This window comes from Somniosus microcephalus, chromosome 12 (genome assembly GCF_052327205.1).
Source record: "Somniosus microcephalus isolate GS21.2 chromosome 12, FLI_Smic_1.0, whole genome shotgun sequence".
Classification (NCBI taxonomy): domain Eukaryota; kingdom Metazoa; phylum Chordata; class Chondrichthyes; order Squaliformes; family Somniosidae; genus Somniosus; species Somniosus microcephalus.
In genome coordinates this window covers 13,297,694-13,323,627 of record NC_140998.1, presented here as the reverse complement: position 1 = coordinate 13,323,627, position 25,934 = coordinate 13,297,694, and the positions used below count along the sequence as shown (strand labels likewise).

The 25,934-nt window shown below is 51.6% G+C and overlaps 1 protein-coding gene across 1 annotated transcript in view; it reads left to right on the top strand.

Moving 5' to 3' along the window:
- The window catches only part of LOC147109030 (uncharacterized), a 195,981-nt gene that overhangs the window by 74,480 nt on the left and 95,567 nt on the right, over positions 1-25,934 (top strand). The window contains exons 9-10 of the mRNA XM_086004169.1: positions 1,777-1,829; positions 11,593-11,687. Of these exons, the coding sequence (XP_085860295.1) occupies positions 1,777-1,829; positions 11,593-11,687 (148 nt within the window). The remainder of the gene's footprint in view (positions 1-1,776; positions 1,830-11,592; positions 11,688-25,934) is intronic.

Sequence of the window (25,934 nt, the reverse complement as noted above, 5' to 3'; positions counted from 1 at the left end):
GAATAAGAACATAAGAAATAGGAGCAGGAGCAGCCATATGACCCCTTTAGCCCTGCCCTGCCATTCAATAAGATCACGGCTGAACTTGTAACTAATGTAGGAAGTCACACAACACCAGGTTATAGTCCAACAGCTTTATTTGAAATCACAAGCTTTCGGAGCGCTGCTCCTTCGTCAGGTGAAGTGGAGAGATGCATAAAGACACAGCTTATATAGTCAGAGAATAATGCCAGATGATTACAGGTAATCTTTCTAACTGCCATTTATCACACCTCAGTAGAGAGATAATCACAGCAATCAAAGGTGTGAATGGTGTCCAAACAGGTCAGTGAGGAAAACATTACATCAAAGAACAATGAGGTGGGGTCACAAGGGGTCAAATGTTGCAGATGCTGGGGTCTGTATGAAAAACAAAAAAACAGACAAAAGACATTTTTTTTGCTGGAAATCACAGCATCTGTGTAGAGGGAACAAGCCAACGACGACTCGAGTCTGGATGACCCTACACCAGGTGGGGTTACATGTAGCATGACATGAAACCGAGATCCCGGTTGAGGCCGTCCTTGTGAGTGCGGAACTTGGCTATGTACCATGTAACTAAACTCTACTTTCCCGCCCTATCCATATATCCTTCAATTCCCTTGGCTTTATTAATAGAGGTATAGAGCACAAAAGCATGGAAGTTATTCTAAACCTTTATAAAACACTGGTTCGGCCTCAGTTGGAGCACTGTGTTCAATTCTGGGCACCACACTTTAGGAAGGATGCCAAGGCCTTGGACAGGGTGCTGAGGAGATTTATTAGAATGGTACCAGGGATGAGGGACTTCAGATACATGGATAGACTGGAGAAGCTGGGGTTGTTCTCCTGAGAGCAGAGAAGGTTAAGGGGAGATTTAATAGAGGTGTTCAAAATCATGAATGGTTTTGATGGAATAAATGGGGAGAAACAGAAGTGGCAGAAGGGTTGGTGTCCAGAGGACACAGATTTAAGGTAATTGGCAAAAGAACCAGAGGGGAAGATGAGGAGAAATTATTTTACGCAGCGAGTTGTTGTGATCTGGAATGCGCTGCCTGAAAGGGCGGCGGAAGCAGATTCAATAGTAACTTTCAAAAAGGAATTGGATAAATACTCAAAAAGGAAAGATTTTGCAGGGCTATGGAGAAAGAGCAGGGGAGGGGTGGGACTAATTGGAGACCTGCATAGGCACGATGGGCCGAATGGCCTCCTCCTGTGCTGTAAGATTCAATGAGAGGAGAGACTGGGGTGGATTTTTAACCTTGCCTGTGTAACAGGAACCGGGCGGCTGGGCAGGTTAAAAAGCAGGTGCAGATTATTTACCCGCTCAGACCTCGGCCCTTCCCCCTCGTCTCCGACATTAACTTGCGGGGTTCTGCAGGCCCATCGGAACAGGTGCATGCCACCAAGTCAGGGTCCAGTGGGGGGGAGGGGGCGGGGCTGTGGTGTGGAGGAGGGGGCTGCGGCAGTGGCCAGAGAGCCTCAAACTCTTACGATCCTCCTGAAAAAACAAGGCCCTGCCCACTTGGAGGCAGGTGGAAGTTGAGGGCCACATCCTTTCTCGCGCCCTTCTGCTCTGATAGGCCGCCATGTCCCGAGGGTCCCACTACCGGGTGAGATGGCCTCCGGAATTACGCCAGCTGTATCATAAAATCATAGAATAATACAGCGCAGAAGGAGTTGCAAAAGGCAGCGCATTGCTGACAATTTATGTTACAATAAAATTTTAGCTTAAGTGTATTTTTAATCCTTTTACAGTTACATTATACATGAAGATTCAACGCTGGAGTCAATAATGAAGACCCCACCAGGTATTAATTCAAATACATTTGGGGGCTTTATATTGAGACTGTTGAGGGGAGTAGGGGTTTATATTCAGTGTTGGGGGAGTGAGGGGGTTATATTCTGTGTTGGGGGAGAGGGGGTTTATATTCAGTGTTGGGGGAGTGAGGGGTGTATATTCAGTGTTGGGGGGAGTGAGGGGTTTATATTCAGTGTTGGGGGAGTGAGGGGTTTATATTCAGCGTTGGGGGAGTGAGGGGTTTATATTCAGTGTTGGGGGAGTGAGGGGTTTGTATTCAGTGTTGGGGGAGTGAGGGGTTTATATTCAGTGTTAGGGGGAGTGAGGGGTTTATATTCAGTGTTGGGGGAGTAAGGGGTTTATATTCAGTGTTGTGGGGAGTGAGGGGTTTATATTCAGTGTTGGGGGAGTGAGGGGTTTATATTCAGTGTTGGGGGAGTGAGGGGTTTATATTCAGTGTTGGGGGGAGTGAGGGGTTTATATTCAGTGTTGGGGGAGTGAGGGGTTTATATTCAGTGTTGGGGGGAGTGAGGGGTTTATATTCAGTGTTGGGGGGAGTGAGGGGTTTATATTCAGTGTTGGGGGAGTGAGGGGTTTATATTCAGTGTTGGGGGAGTGAGGGGTTTATATTCAGTGTTGGGGGAGTGAGGTTTTATTTTCAGTGTTGGGGAGTGAGAGGTTTATATTTAGTGTTGGGGGAGTGAGGGGTTTATATTCAGTGTTGGGGCAGTGAGGGGTTTATATTCAGTGTTGGGGGAGTGAGGGGTTTATGTTCAGTGTTGGGGGGAGTGTGGGGTTTATATTCAGTGTTGGGGGAGTGAGGGGTTTATATTCAGTGTTGGGGGAGTGAGGGGTTTATATTCAGTGTTGGGGAGTGAGGGGTTTGTATTCAGTGTTGGGGGAGTGAGGGGTTTATATTCAGTGTTAGGGGGAGTGAGGGGTTTATATTCAGTGTTGGGGGAGTAAGGGGTTTATATTCAGTGTTGGGGGGAGTGAGGGGTTTATATTCAGTGTTGGGGGAGTGAGGGGTTTATATTCAGTGTTGGGGGGACTGAGGGGTTTATATTCAGTGTTGGGGGGAGTGAGGGGTTTATATTCAGTGTTGGGGGAGTGAGGGGTTTATATTCAGTGTTGGGGGAGTGAGGGGTTTATATTCAGTGTTGGGGGAGTGAGGGGTTTATATTCAGTGTTGGGGAGTGAGGGGTTTATATTCAGCGTTGGGGGAGTGTGGGGTTTATATTCAGTGTTGGGGGAGTGAGGGGTTTATATTCAGTGTTGGGGGAGTGAGGGGTTTATATTCAGTGTTGGGGGAGTGATGCGCTATCAATTACTCATAAAAGACTGAGAGTTAAGAGAGTAACTAAAGGCTTTTATTAACAAAAGAATGAAGGTCTGCCTCGAGTGGTCGACCGGTCCAGAATACAAAGGGGCTGGGGAGCAGTCACCTTTATACTAGGACTTGTGGGAGGAGTCAGCCGAGGCATGTCCAGGCATGTACACAGTGGAATACAAACAGTGGTTTACCACATTCACCCCTTGTTTAAAATTGAGTCCGGCGGGGTGAAGTGTATTAAAAGTTAGTGTATTGGAGTCTCTCCGGAGGTCTTGTCTGCCGCTGTGATCGGCGTGGCGACGGCAGGGGTAGTGGAGCTTCCGGCGTCGAGTCCCGCGTAGGCTGTGGCACAGGCGTGTCGACCTCGTAGATGTCGAGCGGGTCGCTGGGCCCAGGCCTGCCGTCTGCCAGGGCTGGATATCAGATCGTGGGGGGGGGTGGTAGTGAGTAGTGGGTTACTGCGGCCCCCGAGGGTGCAAGGTCTCTTATGGAGACTGTGTCCTCCCGCCCGTCCGGGTATGCAATGTAAGCATACTGGGGGTTGGCGTGGAGGAGGTCGACCCTCTCGACCAGGGGGTCCGTTTTATGGGTCCTCACGTGCCTTCTCAGTAGGACCGGCCCCGGGGACGTCAGCCATGGCGGGTAGCGATGTCCCAGATGTGGACTTCCTTGGGAAGACAAACATTTTCTCATGAGGGGTGGCGTTAGTGGCAGTGCAGAGCAGTGACCGAATAGAGTGGAGCGCATCGGGGAGCACATCCTGCCAGCGGGAGGTTGGAAGGCCCCTAGACTTTAAGGCTAGCAGGGCGGCCTTCCAAACTGTCGCATTTTCTCTTTCCACCTGTCCATTCCCCCGGGGGTTGTAACTGGTGGTCCTGCTTGTGGCAATACCCCTAGTTAGCAGGTACTGACGGAGTTCGTCACTCATAAACGATGAGCCCCGGCCGCTATGGATATAGCTGGGGAAACCGAACAGGGTGAAGAGGTCGTTCAGACATTTAATGACCGTGGCACTGGTCATGTCCGGGCAGGGGATGGCGAACGGGAAACGGGAGTACTCATCAATAATATTGAGGAAGTACACATTGCGGTCGGAGGAGGGGAGAGGCCCTTTAAAATCAACGCTCAGGCGCTCGAAGGGGCGAGTGGCTTTTATCAGGTGGGCCCTGTCTGGTCTATAAAAGTGCGGTTTGCACTCAGCGCAGACTTGGCAGTTCCTGGTCATGGTCCTGACCTCCTCAATAGAGTAAGGCAGGTTGCGGGCCTTGATGAAGTGGAAGAACCTGGTGACCCCCGGGTGGCAGAGGTCATTGTGGAGGGCCCGCAGTCTATCGATCTGCGCGCTGGCGCAGGTGCCACGCGATAGCGCATCCGGGGGTTCATTGAGCTTCCCGGGCCGGTACAAGATCTCGTAATTGTCGGTGGAAAGTTCGATTCTCCACCTCAAGATCTTGTCATTTTTGATTTTGCCCCTCTGCTTGTTGTTAAACATGAAAGCAACTGAACGTTGGTCAGTGAGCAGGGTAAATCGTTTTCCGGCCAGGTAGTGCCTCCAATGACGCACAGCCTCCACAATCGCCTGGGCCTCCTTCTCAACAGCGGAGTGTCTGGTCTCCGGGCCTTGGAGGGTTCGTGAAAAGAAGGCCACGGGGCTCCCCGCCTGATTGAGGGTAGCAGCCAGGGCAATGTCGGACGCGTCGCTTTCCACCTGGAAGGGGATGGATTCGTCCACTGCGTGCATGGTGGCTTTGGCAATGTCTTCCTTGATACGGTGGAAGGCTAAGCGGGCCTCTGCCGTCAAGGGAAAAGAGGTGGACTTGATCAGCGGATTGGCCTTGTCCGCATAGTAGGGGACCCACTGGGCATAATAGGAGAAAAACCCTAGGCACCTCTTCAGGGCCTTGAGGCAGTGGGGCAGTGGGAGTTCCATAAGGGGACGCATCCGGTCGGGGTCGGGGCCGATGACTCCGTGTTCCACAACACAGCCAAGGATGGCGAGGTGGTTTGTGCGGAATATGCACTTCTCCTTGTTATATGTCAGGTTCAGGAGTTGGGCGGTGTGGAGGAATTTTGAGAGGTTTGCGTCATGGTCCTGCAAGTCACGGCCGCAGATGATCACATTGTCCAGATATGGGAAAGTGGCCTGCAACGCATTTTGATCTACCATCCGGTCCATCTCCCTTTGGAAGACGGAGACCCCGTTGGTGACGCCAAAGGGAACCCTAAGGAAGTGATAGAGGCGGCCGTTTGCCTCAAAGGCAGTAGACTTGCGGTCCTCAGGGCGGATAGGGAGCTGGTGGTACGCTGATTTCAGGTCAATGGTCGAGAAGACGCGGTACTGCGCGATCTGGTTGACCATATCAGCTATGCGGGGGAGTGGGTAGGCGTCCAGCAGGGTGTAGCGATTTATTGTCTGGCTGTAGTCGATGACCAGGCGCTGCTTCTCGCCGGTCTTAACGACCACAACCTGGGCTCGCCAGGGGCTGGTGCTGCCCTCAATAATCCCTTCCTTCAGGAGCCGCTCCACTTCAGTTTTAATGAAAACCCTGTCCCCGGCACTGTATCGCCTGCTCTTTGTGGCGATGGGCTTACAGTCGGGGGTGAGGTTAGTAAACAGTGGGGGGGGGGGGTGACTCTGAGTGTGGAGAGGTTGCACCTGGTGCGCGGCGGGCAATTTGGGAGCTGCTGGCTGCGGACTGTGAGTGGGGGTAGGGGTCCACCGTACGCCATCGTAACACTTTTAAGGTGGCACTGAAAATCTAACCCCAGCAGGACGGCAGCGCAGAGGTCCGGCAGGACCAGAAGTTTAAAATGATCGTACACGGTCCCGTCTACTACGGGTGTCACTACGCAGTAGCCGCCGATGTCCGCCGACTGGGACTCGGAGGCCATAGAAATCCGCTGGTGCGCAGGCAGGACTGGGAGAGAGCAACGCCGCACCGTGTCGGGGTGGGTGAAGCTCTCCGTGCTCCCAGAGTCAAAAAGGCAGGTTGTATCGTGGCCATTTACCTTAATGTCCATTGTGGAACTGGCCAGCTGGTGCGGTCTCGCTTGGTCCAGTGTAATGGATGCCAGCGTAGGGGTCGGTGTGTCGCTGCGGGTATCAGATGAGGCGGTGTTGGGGGCCTGCTGCGTTCCGGCTGTCGTCCAAGATGGCGGCGTCCATGATCCCCATGTGGCTGGAGGTGTCCAAAATGGCTGCTGTACCGGTGGTTCGCACATGGCCGGGGAGGCCCAAGATGGCGGCCCGCATGGCCCACACGCGGCGCTGCTGGGGTTCGGGGTGGCTTTGGCCCTGCAGACGTTAGCGTAGTGTCCCTTCTTCCCGCAGCCCGAGCAGATCGCGTTTTTCGCCGGGCAGCGCGCTCTGGGGTGTTTTGCCTGGCCACAGAAGTAGCATTTCTGGCCTTGGGGCACTGCTGTCTGGCCTTGGGACACTGCTGCAGTAGTTGGGCCGTTGCTGGGGTGTGGCTGGGGTGGCACAGCGCTATGAGCCGGTCCTACCGTGTCCCAGGCTGTCATTCCCCGCGGCGTCCACGGTGCAGAGGAGTAGGCATCCATGCCCCGGTAGGCTGCATCCAATGATAGTGCGAGTTCAGAGGTCTTGTTGAGGTCGAGGTCACTCTGCTCCAACAGTCGCTGTCGGGTGTAATTGGATCTGTGGCCCGCTACAAAAGCGTCCCGGACAAGTTCCTCTGTGTACACGGCGGCCTTTACATCCTTACAACCACAGGCCCGGCCAAGCACAGACAGTGCCTGAAGGTATTCCACGGTCGATTCCCCAGGTTGTTGTTTACGACTCCCCAGAAGGTGCCTGGCGTACACTTCGTTCACTGGGCGCGTGTACTGGTCCTTGAGGAGCTTGATAGCGTCCGCGTACGAGGTCGCGTCTTGGATGACCGAGTACACTCGGTGGTTCACTTTGGAGGTCAGGACATCCAGTTTGACCTCGTCCGATTTGATTGCTGCGGAGGCGGTCAGGAATTTTTCGAAACACTTAAGCCAGTGAGTAAACTTGGTGGATGAGTCCGCCTCCCAATGATCTAAGTCCAGGCATGCTGGTGTGAGGATCTTCTCCATTATAAAAATTTTGTTAATAAAATTGATGCGCCATCAATTACTCATAAAAGACTGAGAGTTAAGAGAGTAACTAAAGGCTTTTATTAACAAAAGAATGAAGGTCTGCCTCGAGTGGTCGACCGGTCCAGAATACAAAGGGGCTGGGGAGCAGTCACCTTTATACTAGGACTTGTGGGAGGAGTCAGCCGAGGCATGTCCAGGCATGTACACAGTGGAATACAAACAGTGGTTTACCACAGGGAGTGAGGGGTTTATATTCAGTGTTGGGGGAGTGAAGGGTTTATATTCAGTGTTGGGGGGAGTGAGGGGTTTATATTCAGTGTTGGGGGAGTGAGGGGTTTATGTTCAGTGTTGCGGCAAGTGAGGGGCTTATATTCAGTGTTGGGGGAGTGAGGGGTTTATATTCAGTGTTGGGGGAGTGAGGGGTTTATTTTCAGTGTTGGGGGAGTGAGGGGTTTATATTCAGTGTTGGGGGGAGTGAGGGGTTTATATTCAGTGTTGGGGGAGTGAGGGGTTTATATTCAGTGTTGGGGGAGTGAGGGGTTTATATTCAGTGTTGGGGGGAGTGAGGGGTTTATATTCAGTGTTGGGGGAGTGAGGGGTTTATATTCAGTGTTGGGGGAGTGAGGGGTTTATATTCAGAGTTGGGGGAGTGAGGGGTTTATATTCAGTGTTGGGGGAGTGAGGGGTTTATATTCAGTGTTGGGGGAGTGAGGGGTTTATATTCAGTGTTGGGGGAGTGAGGGGTTTATATTCAGTGTTGGGGGAGTGAGGGGTTTTATATTCAGTGTTGGGGGACTGAGGGGTTTATATTCAGTGTTGGGGGAGTGAGGGGTTTATATTGAGTGTTGGGGGACTGAGGGGTTTATATTCAGTGTTGGGGGAGTGAGGGGTTTATATTCAGTTTTGGGGAAGTGAGGGGTTTATATTCAGTTTTGGGGGGAGTGAGGTGTTTATATTCAGTGTTGGGGGAGTGAGGGGTTTATATTCAGTGTTGGGGGAGTGAGGGGTTTATATTCAGTGTTGGGGGAGTGAGGGGTTTATATTCAGTGTTGAAGGGAGTGAGGGGTTTATATTCAGTGTTGGTGGAGTGAGGGGTTTATATTCAGTGTTGGGGGAGTGAGGGGTTTATATTCAGTGTTGGGGGGAGTGAGGGGTTTATATTCAGTGTTGGGGAAGTGAGGGGTTTATATTCAGTTTTGGGGGGAGTGAGGTGTTTATATTCAGTGTTGGGGGAGTGAGGGGTTTATATTCAGTGTTGGGGGAGTGAGGGGTTTATATTCAGTGTTGGGGGAGTGAGGGGTTTATATTCAGTGTTGGGGGGAGTGAGGGATTTAGATTCAGTGTTGGTGGAGTGAGCGGTTTATATTCAGTGTTGGGGGAGTGAGGGGTTTATATTCAGTGTTGGGGGAGTGAGGGGTTTATATTCAGTGTTGGGGGGAGTGAGGGGTTTATATTCAGTGTTGGGGGGAGTGAGGGATTTAGATTCAGTGTTGGTGGAGTGAGGGGTTTATATTCAGTGTTGGGGGAGTGAGGGGTTTATATTCAGTGTTGGGGGAGTGAGGGGTTTATATTCAGTGTTGGGGGAGTGAGGGGTTTATATTCAGTGTTGGGGGAGTGAGGGGTTTATATTCAGTGTTGGGGGGAGTGAGGGATTTAGATTCAGTGTTGGTGGAGTGAGGGGTTTATATTCAGTGTTGCGGGGAGTTAGGGGTTTATATTCAGTGTTGGGGAGAGTGAGGGGTTTAAATTCAGTGTTGGGGGAGTGAGGGGTTTATATTCAGTGTTGGGGGAGTGAGGGATTTAGATTCAGTGTTGGTGGAGTGAGGGGTTTATATTCAGTGTTGGGGGAGTGGGGTTTATATTCAGTGTTGGGGGAGTGAGGGGTTTATATTCAGTGTTGGGGGAGTGAGGGGTTTATATTCAGTGTTGGGGGAGTGAGGGGTTTATATTCAGTGTTGGGGGGAGTGAGGGGTTTATATTCAGTGTTGGGGGAGTGAGGGGTTTATATTCAGTTTTGGGGGGAATGAGGGGTTTATATTCAGTGTTGGGGGAGTGAGGGGTTTATATTCAGTGTTGTGGGGAGTGAGGGGTTTATATTCACTGTTGGGGGAGTGAGAGGTTTGTATTCAGTGTTGGGGGGAGTGAGGGGCTTATATTCAGTGTTGGGGGGGAGTGAGGGGTTTATATTCAGTGTTGGGGGACTGAGGGGTTTATATTCAGCGTTGGGGGGAGTGAGGGGTTTATATTCAGTGTTGGGGGAGTGAGGGGTTTATATTCAGTGTTGGGGGGAGTGAGGGGTTTATATTCAGTGTTGGGGGAGTGAGGGGTTTATATTCAGTGTTGGGGGGAGTGAGGGGTTTATATTCAGCGTTGGGGGGAGTGAGGGGTTTATATTCAGTGTTGGGGGAGTGAGAGGTTTATATTCAGTGTTGGGTGAGTGAGGGGTTTATATTCAGTGTTGGGGGAGTGAGGGGTTTATATTCAGTGTTGGGGGAGTGAGGGGTTTATATTCAGTGTTGGGGGACTGAGGGGTTTATATTCAGTGTTGGGGGGAGTGAGGGGTTTATATTCAGTGTTGGGGGAGTGAGGGGTTTATATTCAGTGTTGGGGGAGTGAGGGGTTTATATTCAGTGTTGGGGGAGTGAGGGGCTTATTTTCAGTGTTGGTGGAGTGAGGGGTTTATATTCAGTGTTGGGGGGAGTGAGGGGTTTATATTCAGTGTTCGGGGAGTGAGGGGTTTATATTCAGTGTTGGGGGGAGTGAGGGGTTTATATTCAGTGTTGGGTGCAGTGAAGGGTTTATATTCAGTGTCGGGGGGAGTGAGAGGTTTATATTCAGTGTTGGGGGAGTGAGGGGTTTATATTCATTGTTGGGGGAGTGAGGGGTTTATATTCAGCGTTGGGGGGGAGTGAGGGGTTTATATTCAGAGTTGGGGGACTGAGGGGTTTATATTCAGCGTTGGGGGAGTGAGGGGTTTATATTCAGTGTTGGGGGAGTGAGGGGTTTATATTCAGTGTTGGGGGGAGTGAGGGGTTTATATTCAGTGTTGGGGGAGGGGTTTATATTCAGTGTTGGGGAGTGAGGGTTTTATATTCAGTGTTGGGGGGAGTGAGGGGTTTATATTCAGTGTTGGGGGAGTGAGGGGTTTATATTCAGTGTTGGGGGAGTGAGGGGTTTATATTCAGTGTTGGGGGAGGGGTTTATATTCAGTGTTGGGGAGTGAGGGTTTTATATTCAGTGTTGGGGGGAGTGAGGGGTTTATATTCAGTGTTGGGGGAGTGAGGGGCTTATATTCAGTGTTGGGGGAGAGTGAGGGGTTTATATTCAGAGTTGGGGGACTGAGGGGTTTATATTCAGCGTTGGGGGGAGTGAGGGGTTTATATTCAGTGTTGGGGGAGTGAGGGGTTTATATTCAGTGTTGGGGGGAGTGAGGGGTTTATATTCAGTGTTGGGGGAGGGGTTTATATTCAGTGTTGGGGAGTGAGGGTTTTATATTCAGTGTTGGGGGGAGTGAGGGGTTTATATTCAGTGTCGAGGGGAGTGAGGGGTTTATATTCAGTGTTGGGGGAGTGAGGGGTTTATATTCAGTGTTGGGGGAGTGAGGGGTTTATATTCAGTGTTGGGGGAGTGAGGGGTTTATATTCAGTGTTGGGGGAGTGAGGGGTTTATATTCAGCGTTGGGGGGAGTGAGGGGTTTATATTCAGTGTTGGGGGAGTGAGGGGTTTATATTCAGTGTTGGGGGAGTGAGGGGTTTATATTCAGTGTTGGGTGAGTGAGGGGTTTATATTCAGTGTCGGGGGGAGTGAGGGGTTTATATTCGGTGTTGGGGGAGTGAGGGGTTTATATTCAGTGTTGGGGGATTGAGGGGTTTATATTCAGTGTTGGGGGAGTGAGGGGTTTATATTCAGTGTTGGGGGAGTGAGGGGTTTCTATTCAGTGTTGGGGGATTGAGGGGTTTATATTCAGTGTTGGGGGATTGAGGGGTTTATATTCGGTGTTGGGGGAGTGAGGGGTTTATATTCAGTGTTGGGGGATTGAGGGGTTTATATTCAGTGTTGCGGGAGTGTGGGGTTTATATTCAGTGTTGGGGGAGTGAGGAATTATAACAGGATCATTGATCCTGCGGCCAATCGGCAGCAGCTGCCCAGGGTTGTGCAAGGCCAGTGTCACTAAGCTGTGACTGCTTCGCTGGTAATGTGAAACCAGGCTGACCTTGCGCCCCCGGATTTCCCATCGCCGGCTCTCCGTGAGCGCAGCTCTGTGACTGAGGTCCAAATCGGTGCCATTAACCCTTTGTTTTTTTTTGTCTTTTCGAATTTTACGAATCTGCTAAGATTGATCTCTCCCTCCTTGCAGTGGACAAGCAGCACACTCACCAGCCTCCGCAGACATCTCAGGAGACAACCACTGTATCATTGAGACCTCCTCCTGCTACCCCTGACAAGGACCAGGTAACTTTCCCTCATTCCCTTGCTCCCTCGCTCCCTCTTTCTCTCTCTCCCTCGCTCCCTCTCTCCCTCACTCCATCGCTCCCTCGCTCCATCGCTCCCTCGCTCCATCGCTCCCTCGCTCGCTCACTCCCTTGCTCCCTCTCTCGCTCACTCCCTTGCTCCCTCTCTCCCGCTCTCCTGTGCTCCCTCTCTCCCGTGCTCCCTCGCTCCCTCGCTCCCTCGTTCCCTCGCCGTGCCAAGCATAACCGCGAGCCGCGCTTACGATTAAAGGTTGAAGCTCCATCACCAGTCTTGTTTCAGGTTGCCAACTGTAAGGGGTCTTTTTAACGAGCTTGTGGTGTGCGAGGTCGATTCTTGATTTCACACTGCTCGTGAGCGGTTTCGAAGCGCTCCCCCCTCACTGATTCTAGACACTGGACTTATTGCCAGACTACCTTGATGTGTTGGCCCAACTTGTGACTCGGAAGACAAATGGATCAGGTGAGACAAGGTAAGTTTTAAAATTAATGGTTTCTTTATTTATAAGGAGAATAAAAACACTGGGAACAAAGAAACAACACAGACAAAATCAGTAACACGCCTCCCAAAGGGAACTAAAATTTAACACACAAGAATTGCTTTGACTATCTTAAAATACATCAATTCATTAGCTGCGGTATAATAAAACAGGGGTGGGGAAAGCGCGCGGTACAACGAAGGATAAATAACACTCCCGATTACAAAGCCCTTAATATTAAAACCCTCCCGTCTCTAAAGTATCCCTCTACTAGGTCAGCTAGGTGGAGTTGGGCCTCTATGCTCACCAGGGTTTTAAAACTGTCCTCGACCTTGGTGCTCCTGTAGCTTCCGGGATTCCCGATTGATCTTCCTTCTGGGACGGGCTCCTGAACCTGCTCTCCTGCTCGAACTTGTAGAACCTCCGTGCTCCTCGAACCGTAATCGAACCTCCTAATCGGACCTCTCCACTCGAACCGTTCAACTTAACCTTAACCTCTCGTTGTTCTCTGCCTCCGATCGTACCTTCTGCCCGTCGATTTTCCCCCAACAGTTATACCGTTTCCTTGCCCTTATCTTTGGCGCCAAATCAGGGGTTTTCTTTTGTCAAAGTTTTGGGCCGGCTACTTTGACAAAAGCTGGTACATTAGCTTAATGACTTTAATCGTGGCCGAAACCAAACTGATGGGTTATGTCCCGTGTCCCGCTGAGTTTGATGCAGATAATGGGTCTTGTCTGTGTTCTGTGATTTCAGTGATGGGTTTACGTTTATCTGACGATTAACATGACCTTTTCAAGTGCAAGTCCTTTGTTTTTGACTTCGTTACTGCTGCTACCTTTATTACCATATCAATTGCAGTCAGTCTGGAATTTTCCAATCGGTGGTGACTCAGGTTTCTTTAAGGTATTGCAGTGGTATGTCCTTCTGAAATGAGTCATGTGATCTGCCGACTCCATCTTGTGCTCTTAAAAATGTGGCCATTTCAGGGGTTTTAAAATGTAGGCTGTATTTTCCTGGATTTTGCGAATCCTACAGTCCCCCTGTGATACAATGGACATCTCGAATCGTCTTTTTGTATCATGAATGTTTTAGGGTGAGCATAAATCCGTTCCCTCCCAGCTGACCTTCCCCATAGTTTACCTGACTATGGAGTGTACCTTGCACACGCACTTTCCTCATCCCGAAAACGGAGTTGAGTAGATATCCCCCACCGGAGAAACATTTATACTACGTGCAGACTCGCATTAGAGTCATAACCCGACGCAACACAATCTTTATTATAATACACAAAAAAAACAGATGGGAAAATAAGGTAGTTACATGGGCGAGTCCCCGTTTCTGCTGACATAGTGGTCCCGCCAAGTCTGCTGACTAGGGAACTCCCTGTCGTGTCCCTTCCTCCTGCACTGGACACAGACCAGGTACAGAACGATCCCTATCTGGCACACCACTAAAACGTGGGAAGCCAGTCTGACCCATGATGGGATCTCTATATTATCAAAGAGGTCCCACCATGGTGGAACCAGTATGCCTAGGATTTTTGCCCCTATGTCGATCGTCTTCTGCTCTAAAGTATAGAAGTGCTTCTGGGAGACAGTAACTGCTTTCAGCAGTTCGGTTAGATGTTCTGGGAGAGGGGGAATTATGAAACCAAAGTGGGCCACGTACTTCTGGAGATCGATGAAGTTCTCCTTGACAGTGAGGTGAACAGTGGATGGCTCAGGGATCGGGATAATCCGCAGCTGTGCCACTTGAACTACTGCCTTGGGTTTGAAACAGAAGCTGCTTTCACTGACCGCGCACCAGCCGTGCTGTCCGTGCCGGTAGTGGGACGCTGTGGTGGCGACACAGTATGTCCCACCTCCTATGTATGCCACCTGTGGGGGAACATGGCCCTGTGCCATGGCTTCCATGGTGCAATTGATAGGCTTAGCGTCAGCAGAACTGAACCCGTACTGTGGTGTTGAATAGGCATTCAAGTGCTGGGGACACAGGATTATGTGTGCTCCCCGGTTACGGCACCCCGAGCGGTCAGTCCCCGTCATAGCATGCTCCCACTTAATGACGTAGGGTGGGACCGCTGCGAAACGGACGTGTGTTCCCCCCAAATGACTCCAATGTTCACCACACTATACACCGGCGCAGGTCGGGCCGCCCTACTCATTACTGGGATCCGCACAACGACCCCCATGATGGTGTGGTTGGAGCGACCACAGTCCACGGGGACTGGGTAGGCCTCAGAAGCGAGCCGGAGCTGGCACGGACTCAACGCGTTCTCAAAGGGGTGGAGGGCTGCGAGGTGCTTGTTGCTGATCCAGGAGGGGACCAAACCCTGTTTTAAATCCTCCAGATTGCTGCGGCCCTCGCCCAGCAACCATGTCCCGTACAGTACGCACACCTCATTCTGGGCAGCCTGATCTGAGGCGTTCCTGTCCTCCCTAATGAGAGCGCTGACCGTCCGAGCCTGCTTCTCCAGCTCTGCTATGATCTCCTTTAAATGGAGAGTCATAGCCTGATCCTCATGGAGCTCCGAACCCACCACCCGGTTTTTGCCCGTGAGGATCCCCTTCAACTGGGTCTTTAACCCGTTAACCTGCCATTGTAATTCGATGTCGTCCATACTATTTATGATGGACGACCCAGTGTTGAACCCTGTGAACCAGTCGTTCACGGCGCCCCTTCTTTGTCTCCCCACTTGCTCCCATTCCTTGTGGCCCTCGGTGTAGAGTTCGGTTCTATTGACCCCCGCGAAGTCAAACTCGTAAAACTTCTGCAGGGTCTCTTTCAGCAGGGCCTGATACAGCCTTGCCATTTCTACGGGGCACCATTCCGGCAGGTGCACCTCGGTCAGGTTGAGGATGACCGAGGCCACCGCGTAATGGACCCCCTGATAGGCCATTTGGTCAGTGGGAACTAATACTAACCCGTTCCCTGGTCCCTTGGTGGTGGTGGGGCATCCCTCTGCTACCGTCCGTGGTGTCTGGGTCGTGGGCAGGGGCTGTCGGGGGCGGGTCACTAGCTCAGTGGCATTAACCGCGATTGGGGAGTAGGGGACCGCGCATGCGTCCAAGCGCGATTCCCAGTCTATCCCCCTCCCGTTATCTTGCCACTGGCTGTGGAAAATGATGGAAACACCTGTGGGGCAGACTTTCTCTGAACCCCACATACACATGTAAATCCCCTGATCGGGTTCCCACCATTTATCCCAGCACACTGTCAACCCTCCCTGGGTCCCTGTGATAGTCCAGTGAGTGTCGTTCCCTAACCTTTCCCACTTTACTCTGGGGTTCCCCATGTCCCTGCTCAGTTTCCTGAGCCACCACCACCTATCCAGGGGGATGTTCCCCCTGCAGGTTAGGCAAATACGCTTCCCCACGGTCACACTAATCCGCGTGGCCTGGATCTTGATCCGAGGACACGACAGAGAGACCTCTCCGTAGGCGAAGCCGGTCTCGCTCGAATATTTCGTGGAGTTCGACCCCAGCCATCCGGGCCAGTTGCCCTCGTGGGTGTACCCAGCGACTTCCTCTGCTTCGCGCAGGCCCTGCCCGTCGTGGGCCAGAGGCGCAGTTTCCCCGGAGCAGCCAAAGATACGGTGATCCTCCGTCTCTCCCCTCCAGGCGACGTTGAGGCCCACCAGGGCCGCGAGGATGATGCCTCCGACTGGCATCATCTTGTTACTATCTGGCGGAGAGATAAAAAAAGGTTTCGAGCCGGGCTCCCTGGGCTCCTCGGCTTGGGTGCGGGGTGAGTGGGTCCCACGACCCTAGCTCACCTAAAACTTGCCACATTCGATCGCTCCAAAGTGCTACCATACTTCCAGAAGACCACTTACTTATTTACCAAAATTACAATTAAACTAACCTTATTACCCCAAAACTATATATATATATACATCTGCCGCCCGTCTCCGGACGGCCAGCTTATAACCTGTGGGGACCGTCGCAGGCCTCCCCCTGCTGCGTGCCCACATCGGTCTCAGCTGCTGGTCCCTGGCCGCCCGTGGCTGCTGGCTTTGGACCGTTTAAACTTCCTGCAGCTTTCTTCCGGGGGGTCCCTTTTGTGGAAGCCAGCGACCAAACCTTCCTCGGTTGCGGTTTCCTATTTGACCGTCTGAGGGTCACCACATGTGAGGCTTCCTTGTGGGTCGGACCCTTGGCTGGAGCTTTGGCCCTGGCTGCAGCCCGTGGCTTCCCCACGACTGCTGGCTGTGGGCTTCCTCCCGCAGGCTCCACCTCCCTAGGCTCTGGGTCAGCGGCAGGCACCTCTCCGCTACCTGGGACTCCAGGTCGAGAGTCTCCGCCCCCAGACGCCACCTCTCTGATGCTGTACTCGGGCAAGACCCAAGACCTCCGGCTCCTCCCCTTCACCGCAGTCGGGGGCGGGACCTTCGTCCTCCGACTCGGCTTCCTTCCTAAAAACCGGGGCGGGACCTAACCTTGCTGGCTCCCCCCCTCTCCCGTGACCAGGGACAGGACTTAGGACCTCCGGCTCCTCCCCTCTCCTGTGACCAGGGACAGGACCTATGACCTTCGGCTCCTCCCCTCTCCTGTGACCAGGGACAGGACCTAGGACCTCCGGCTCCTCCCCTCTCCTGTGACCAGGGACAGGACCTAGGACCTCCGGCTCCTCCCCTTCTGGGTCTTGAACAATGGGGGAGTCTCCCGTGTGGACAGGACAACTCCTCCCCTCACGCAGGCTGCTCGTCCTGCCTGTGTGACCTGCGGCTGCAGCCCCCCTGCAGTTTTTCTCTTCCATCCGTCGTACCGAAGCGCACATAGGTAGACGGGCTGCGCAGGCTCCAGTCATTGCTGGCCACTTTGGGAAGGGGTTGGGGGAACCGCCGGACCGGTGGTAGCTGCTACTTTTCCCTTGGTGAGGACAAACGATTTCACCGAAGCCAGCAGCGCCTCCAGCAGCTCTGGAGGAACAGTTGACTCCGTCTCTCTCTCTGGGGCAGGGGTCGGGGGTGTGGCCTGGGCTTGGACTGGGGCTGTGGAGACCTTTCCCCTTGTGTCCTTCCAGGGATTCTTATAGTCCCTGCGCCAATGCCCCTCCTTCCCGCAACCGTAGCACGTTTGTCTGCCTTGGTTGGGACGGCTCCCTTCCTGGCGCCACTCTTTACGAGGCTGGTCACCAGGCCTGACCTCACAAACCTTCCCTTTTTGCTGGGGTGTCTCACTATCCCTCCCGTTTCTAAAGGTGACGGTGAGTTGGCGGATCACCGTCCCCTCCGTGGTCTGAGGGTTTCGGGGGTCGAACCAGGCCATTGCCTGCGTTCGAACGCGGGGCAGGGAGTTATTCACCAGGCACCTGAGCCAGTGGACTAACTGGTCCCTGTTCAGGTGCTCTCGCGCCGGCATTCCCGGGCACGCACCCCGGTAGGCTGGCCACAGCCTGTCCGCGAACGCCTGCGGGGATTCCCCGGGGAGCTGGACTGTTTTCTCCACCCGGGTGAACGGACTCCCCTCGTTCATCCCCACGGCCTCCAGGATCTCGTCCCTCAGCCCCTCATAATTTTCCTGACCCCTCTTACACCCATCGGGTAGCGTCTGGAGGAGATCGCTACCCAGGGAGAACAATAGCATCTTGGCCTGCTCTGCCTCGTCGCAGTCGTTAACACAGGCCGCCTGTTCTATCTCCCTAAAGTGAAGAGAAGGGTCCCCCTTCATGGTAAGCTTGGGGATGTAGCTCACCATGGAGCGCAACTGTTGCGCACTGTGTGGCACCAGGAATTGGTTCTGGAGGTCCCCAGGTTCCCCGTCCTCACCGGGTGGTCCGTACCTCCGTTGTGTCACGGGGTACACCAGTCCCAGTCCCTGATTCTCTCTCGGGCTATCCTGGTCTACCTTGAAGTCTTCATCCTCCACCCCCTCCTTATCCCAGACCTCTGGAAAACTAGGGGCTATGGATGGTAGCTGTGAAACCTCTGGTTCCCTAACCCGTGTTGCTCTGGGGGCTGCCTGCGGGACTTCCCTGCTTGGGTTGCCGTTGAACTCAGCCTGGCCAACCTTGGGGCTAATGAGGCATATCATCCCCTTTGCCCTGGCCAACGCCATATTCAGGCTTTCTATTTCCTGCCTACAGGGGCCGTGGTCTGCCTCCTCAAACCCCCGAGCGCAGGCCAGCTTATAGGCTGCTTTTACTTCGCCTACCTTTTCCTCCTGTGCCTTCAGTTCCCCCGTGAGGCGGCTAATCTCCATCTTTAATCTCCTCTCTTTCTCCCTGGATTCTCTTGCCTGATATTCTACGTGTTCTGCCCTGAACCTAGCGCTCCCCTCCAGCTCAGCCATCTTGCCCTCCAGCCTTTCTACCCTGGCCTGGTGCTCACGCTGCACTTCAGCGGCCTGGCTTTCCATGTGCTCTACCTTCCCCCGATGGTCCCGGACCATCGCTGCCCTCTCCTGGCTTACAGCCTCCAGGGCCACGAGCACCTTCCCTTCCGCTGCAACTTTTTCCTGCAGCTCCCGGGACAAATGGCTTATTTTAGTTTCATTACTGGCCACTGCTTGGTCCAGTATCAGAACCTGCTTTTTATAACACATAAGCCATACCGCTTTTTCAATGTCCTTGCGGCGCTCTTTACAAGCCGTCCACTGGGCGGCTGCCTCTAGGGGACGCTCGGCCCCTAACAGGTCGCATACCCATTTTTTTTGCAACGTTTACTTTACCACACACGTAGGAGGATAACCTGTCCTCCATCACATCTGTCTCACCCGAGTCTTTGTCCACCACACAAGGGGTCTGTAGCCAGTGTCCTGCCGCAGTCGCCATTTTGTAAGGGGTCTTTTTAACGAGCTTGTGGTGTGCGAGATCGATTCTTGATTTCACACTGCTCGTGAGCAGTTTCGAAGCGCTCCCCCCTCACTGATTCTAGACACTGGACTTATTGCCAGGCTACCTTGATGTGTTGGCCCAACTTGTGACCGGAAGACAAATGGATCAGGTGAGACAAGGTAAGTTTTAAAATTAATGGTTTCTTTATTTATAAAGAGAATAAAAACACAGGGAACAAAGAAACAACACAGACAAAATCATTAACACGCCTCCCAATGGGAACTAAAATTTAACACACAAGAATTACTTTGACTATCTTAAAATACATCAATTCATTAGCTGCGGTATAATAAAACAGGGGAGGGGAAAGCGCGCGGTACAACGAAGGATAAATAACACTCCCGATTACAAAGCCCTTAATATTAAAACCCTCCCGTCTCTAAAGTATCCCTCTACTAGGTCAGCTAGGTGGAGTTGGGCCTCTATGCTCACCAGGGTTTTAAAACTGTCCTCGACCTTGGTGCTCCTGTAGCTTCCGGGATTCCCGATTGATCTTCCTTCTGGGACGGGCTCCTGAACCTGCTCTCCTGCTCGAACTTGTAGAACCTCCGTGCTCCTCGATCCGTAATCGAACCTCCTAATCAGACCTCTCCACTCGAACCGTTCAACTTAACCTTAACCTCTCGTTGTTCCCTGCCTCCGATCGTACCTTCTGCCCGTCGATTTTCCCCCAACAGTTATACCGTTTCCTTGCCCTTATCTTTGGCGCCAAATCCGGGGTTTTCTTTTGTCAAAGTTTTGGGCCGGCTACTTTGACAAAAGCTGGTACATTAGCTTAACGACTTTAATCGTGGCCGAAACCAAACTGATGGGTTATGTCCCGTGTCCCGTTGAGTTTGATGCAGATAATGGGTCTTGTCTGTGCTCTGTGATTTCAGTGATGGGTTTACCTTTATCTGGTGATTAACATGACCTTTTCAAGTGCAAGTCCTTTGTTTTTGACTTCGTTACTGCTGCTACCTTTATTACCATATCAATTGCAGTCAGTCTGGAATTTTCCAATCGGTGGTGACTCAGGTTTCTTTAAGGTATTGCAGTGGTATGTCCTTCTGAAATGAGTCATGTGATCTGCCGACTCCATCTTGTGCTCTTAAAAATGTGGCCATTTCAGGGGTTTTAAAATGTAGGCTGTATTTTCCTGGATTTTGCGAATCCTACACAACTCTGATTGGATGTATTCCTGGAGGTTCCATCACTTGGCCTCTAACCTTCCCGCCCGGTCAAACAGCTTTTTTTAAAATTCATCTCCAACGTTTTTTATAACTATTAAACAAAGTTGTTAAAAAATATTTTTTTGATGCCCTGCATGATTGTTTTCTCCCGGCTTGCTTGCAGCGGTGTCCAGGATGATTAATCTTCATTTCCTGGAGTCTCCAGGGCAATCCTGGAGGCTTGGCAGCCCCAGTCTTGGCAGGGTTCTTGATTTCCTGGGTCTGAAGTTGCTCCTGGCAGTAATACTGGCTTTGAGCATCGTTGAAGACCTCTGCTGCTCATCCCGCCAGAGGAAGGGTAGTAAAGGAAGGTCCCCCTCCTTGTTTGGGGTCTACGGGTGCCCGCGCCACTAGGGGTCTCCACCAACTGTAGGAAGCCACATTGAGTCATGTTGGTGGCCAGTCTGAGGGGGTACGGTCAGATGGGGATGTTCCTGTTACATAGGAATAGTAGGCCGTTCAGGTCCTCGAGCCTGTTAATAGGAAAATAGGAACAGGAGTAGGCCATTCAGCTCCTCGAGCCTGTTACATAGGTTATAGAGTGAGCCATTCAGCCCCTCGAGCCTATTGCATAGAAACAGGAAGAGGCCATTCAGCCCCTCGAGCCTGTTTCATAGGAATAAAAGGCCATTCAGCCCCTCGAGCCTCTTACATAGGTTATGGAGTAAGCCATTCAGACCCTCGAGCCTGTTGTGTCCATGTATAATAAGGCACAGACTGCAGGAGAAACGGTACAACAGGTGTTTACTAAACGTGGCTCACACTGGAACTGATCTGTACAGATTACTACTCAGTGTTATATACAGGTGTGGTCACTGCCGGTACTGCAGTATACATGAGCTGTAAAAGATAGTTCCCCCCCTTAAAGGTATATACATTACAATTCCTCCCCTTTTAGATTAACAGTACCATAACACTCATTTAACAATTAAATATCAAACTAATTACAATTAACACTTTTAACATGCAACATTAGCTGAAAATAGTCTATTTATATATTCAGTCTTTGGGGAGGCTTCCTGATCCTTTCTGGATAGCGCCTTTCCCGAGTGTCTTGCTCTTGGTGCGGAGATGATTCTGGCCCCCTGTTGCCAGTTGGTTCATCAGCTTCCGATGCTATTGTTTCTGGGGTAGATGCGACCTGTACGTCGGGTTCATCACCAGGTATGTATGGGCGAGGCATGGGGTTGACTTGTTCCTGTGACTCTAGGATCTGGTCAGCATGGCGTCTCACGATGCTCTCCCCAACGTCCACTGTGTACATTAGTGGGCCCTGCCGTGTGCATATCGTTCCTGGCTGCCATTTTTCTGTTCGGTAGTCGCGGGCCAAGACTGGTTGCCCTACATTGAAGCTCCTTGTTGGCTTCTCATGGATGTGCTGGAATTGCTTACTCTCAACATCTCTTCGTACGTTTGGTCTGAGCAAATCCAGGCGAGATCTTAACCTTTGGTTAAAGAACATCATGGCTGGGGCCTGGTTGGTGACTGCATGTGTCGCATTCCGGTAGGCGAACAGGAAATTGTCCACCTTGTGCTGCAGCGGAATGTTGTCATTGTACATAGCCTTTATTGCCTTCTTAAAGGTTTGTACGAACCTCTCAGCCAATCCATTTGTGGCTGGATGATACGGGGTGGATGTGTAATGCCTTACCCCATTCTTTTTCAAGAACCTCCGGAACTCTTCGGACACAAACTGTGGTCCGTTGTCAGAGCAAATCTGTTCTGGCAAGCCATTCCTGGCAAAAATGGTCCGTAGGACTGCGATAGTTTTCTCCGTGGTGGTGGAGGACATTTTGATGACCTCAGGCCATTTCGAGTGTGCATCCACGGCTATTAAAAACATTGAGTCCATGAATGGACCAGCAAAATCAATATGCACCCGTTGCCATGGAGATGAGGGCCACTCCCATGGGTGTAGAGGGGCCTGTGGTGGTGCATTTTGGACTTTCTGGCATCCTGAGCAGCTCTTGGTCAGGTCCTCGATTTGTTTATCGATTCCCGGCCACCACACATAAGCCCTGGCTAGGCTTTTTATTTTTACCCCTCCCAGATGACCCTCATGAAGCTCATTGAGCACTCTATCCCTTAAATTGGGTGGAATTGCCACTCGGGATCCACACATCAAGGTCCCCCGGCACACTGACAGCTGTTCTCTCCTTGTCGAGAATGCTGGCAACAGTGAGTCACCATGTGCTGGCCATCCCTTCACCGTCAAATCATATACCCGAGACAGTGTCGGGTCATTTTGGGTTCCCTTTTCGATACAAGCGTTAGTTACCAGTAGGTATTCAACCATAGTCGAATGGAATATTTCGACAGGATCCACTGCTGGTGCTTCCTCTGCATAGGCAGTGGCAGGCGTGATAGCCCATCAGCATTTCCATGCTGTTTCATGCCCTTATATTCAATCTCATAGTGGTGCACCCCTAGAAAAAGTGACCATCTTTGTAGTCGTTGCGCAGTTATCACCGGAACGCCCTTCTTCGGATTAAAAATGGAGACAAGAGGCTGGTGATCAGTCAGCAAGGTGAATTTCTGCCTGTGCAGACAGCAATTGAACTTTTTGACTCCCCACACTAGGTTGAGGGCCTCCCTGTCAATCTGGGCGTAGTTACGCTCGGCTGAGGTTAGTGATCGTGACGCAAAGGCTATTGGCCTCTCTGAGCCATCTGAGAATTTGTGCAACAGCACCGCTCCATTGCCGTAGGGTGACGCATCACATGCCAACCGAATTGGTAATGCCGGGTTGTAATGGGCCAATACCTCTTTCGATGTGATTAGTGTTTTGCTCTTCTGGAAAGCTCGTCTACATTCGTCACTCCACTTCCATGGCACCCCAGTTTGCAGTAGGGTGTTCAGTGGGTGTAGTATTGTAGACAAATTTGGCAAGAACTTATGGTAGTAGTTTACCAGCCCGAGGAACGACCTCAGTTGTGACACATTTTCTGGTGCTGGAGCCTTGACTACTGCCTCAATCTTCTCTGGGGACTTATGTAACCCCTCTTTATCGATAATGTGGCCACAATACGAGATCTGTTTTCTAAAGAACTCGCATTTGGGGCGGTTAGCTCGGAGCCTTATTCCTGCAATTTAGTGAGCACCTGCTCCAGGTTGGCAAGGTGATCACTGTCATTTTCGCCCGTGACCAGGATGTCGTCCAAATAACACTGGGTCCCTGGGATCCCTTGCAGGATTTGTTCCATTGCCCTCTGCCAAATAGCTGGAGCTGATGCTACCCCGAATACCAGCCGGTTGTATTGGTAGAGACCTTTATGGGTGTTGATTGTGAGGTATTTTTTTGATGCTTCTTCTACCTCCATTTGCAGATACGCCTGGGCCAGATCAATCTTAGTGAAGCATTTCCCTCCAGATAGCGAGGCGAAAATATCTTCAATCCGCCGAAGTGGATATTGTACGGTGTGAAGGACTGGGTTCACTGTTACCTTAAAGTCCCCACAGATGCGAACCTTCCTTGGTTCCCCAGGCGTGCTGCTCAATGACTTTTTCATCACAGGGACGATGGGTGTAGCCCACTCGCTCCAGTCTACCTTGGACAGTACACCTAAACGTTCCAGACTCTCCAGCTCTGCTTCGATGGCTGGGCGGATCGCATAAGGTACCAGTCTGGCCTTAAAAAAATTTGGGCTTGCGTTTTCTTCAATTTTAATCGTCACTGTCATGCCTTTTAGTGTTCCGAGTCCTTGCTGGAACACTTCTTTCGTGTCAGTTAGGATCTTTGACAGTCGCCCAGGTGTGATGTCATCATCCTTTTTGTCAGCCACAGTCAGTGCCTGTATGGAATGCCAATCCAGTTGTATTTTCCGGATCCATTCACGTCCCAGTACTGGTGGTCCTCCATCTTGCAATACATACAGGTCTAGTTTTGGTGTTTCCTTACCGTTATATATAACGGTCGCCCTTATTTTTCCTTTGGGGTAGACTTTTTGCCCCGTGTACGTCTTCAAAATAATTTTTGTGTCTCTCAAGGGTATGTGTGAGAATAGCCGCTCGTAGTCCCATCGGTTTATGACTGTTAGGGCTGATCCTGTGTCCAATTCCATCTTTACCTGGACTCCTGCTATCTTGAGAGTGACCCAAATGGTTCGGTGATCCTCCATTGTGATCACATTATGTAGTTTCAGACAACTCAGTTCGCTGCGTTCGGAGTCGTTATCACTCTTTTGTTCGTCTGAACTATTCTCCGTCATCTTATGTACCTTCTTGTAATTTCCTTTGGTAGGTTTCTTGTTGCTGGTTTTCTTTCCTGACCTGCAGACTCGTGCTATGTGTCCTACTTTTCCACACTGTCTGCACACTTTGTCTTTGAACCAGCAATCATTCTGGTCGTGTGTTGTTCTGCTGCAGCGATAGCACTTCTCTGTTCCATATGACATTTCGTTTGTGCCATATTCTTGCGGTTTCTGTTGTATCTCTGCAGCGCCCCGTGCTGCTGCTTCATATGATACCGCAATGCTGAAAGCCTTTTCCAGCGTAAGGTCCTTTTCAGATAAAAGCCGTTTCTGGGTTCCTTCACTTTGAAGCCCACACACAAACTTGTCCCTTAAGGTATCTGCCAGTCCCGCTCCAAACTGGCAGTGTTTTGAAAATTTGCGCAGTTCTGTTAAATAATCAGCATTGCTTTCATCCTTATTCTGGTTCCATTTGTGAAACTTGAATCTTTCTGCTATCAGCAGCGGTGTGGGGTTTAAATGTTCCTGTAGTATCGTTACTATGTCTTCAAAACTCTTTTCCATTGGCTTCGTTGGGGTTACTAGATTTCGTAATAAACCAGGCGTCTTTGCACCCACTAAATTTAACAATACCGGCGCTTTCTTGTCATCTGACACCTCATTTGCCTTGCAGTACACCTCTATTCATTCGACATATGTAGTCCAATCTTCGAATTCATTGTCAAATGCGGTGATACTGCCACTCTTCGGCATTTTGGGTGTGGTTTAAAATGGCGTCTCCCAATGACTTAAAATGGCATCTCCCGCACTTTCCTTCCTCCCCCGCTGCTGCCAACGCCGCTCCTGGGAGTTCTCGTGGCAATGGCGGTGCCCTGTAGGTTTCGCGCGCTTCTCCTGCGCACGCCGCTCTCGGCGGTCCTCGTGGCAATGGCGGCACCTCGCGGGTTTCTGCGCGTCTCTCTCTCCCTCTCTCCGACGTTGCTCGGCCCCTGAACACCGGCTGCGCCCTGTGCGCTCTGCCCTCTCTCTCTCTCCCCCATCGACGCTGCTCGGCCCTTTGCTGTGCCGTTCGGTCGGGCTCTAGCCCGCCGCTGTCCGGGAAGGGTCTGTGCACTACCTGTTGCCAGCCCGTTTCGCTGGACCACCTCGACTGGAAAGCCAAGCCTGGCTCTCGACAGCCTCCCCCGCAATTCTCGAGTCTCTGCTGGATGACTGGGCGGTTGCCCGTGGTTGACGCCCGAGTCTCTGGCCTTGACCTCCAACCCACTGATCTCCAGGAACGAATCCCCGGGAGGTGATGCAGAGTTGCAGGTAGTTTCGAACTTGCCTTGCTGCCAATGTTGTGTCCGTGTATAATAAGACACAGACTGCAGGAGAAACGGTACAGCAGGTGTTTACTAAACGTGGCTCACACTGGAACTGATCTGTACAGATTACTACTCAGTGTTATATACAGGTGTGGTCACTACCGGTACTGCAGTATACATGAGCTGTAAAAGATAGTTCCCCCCCT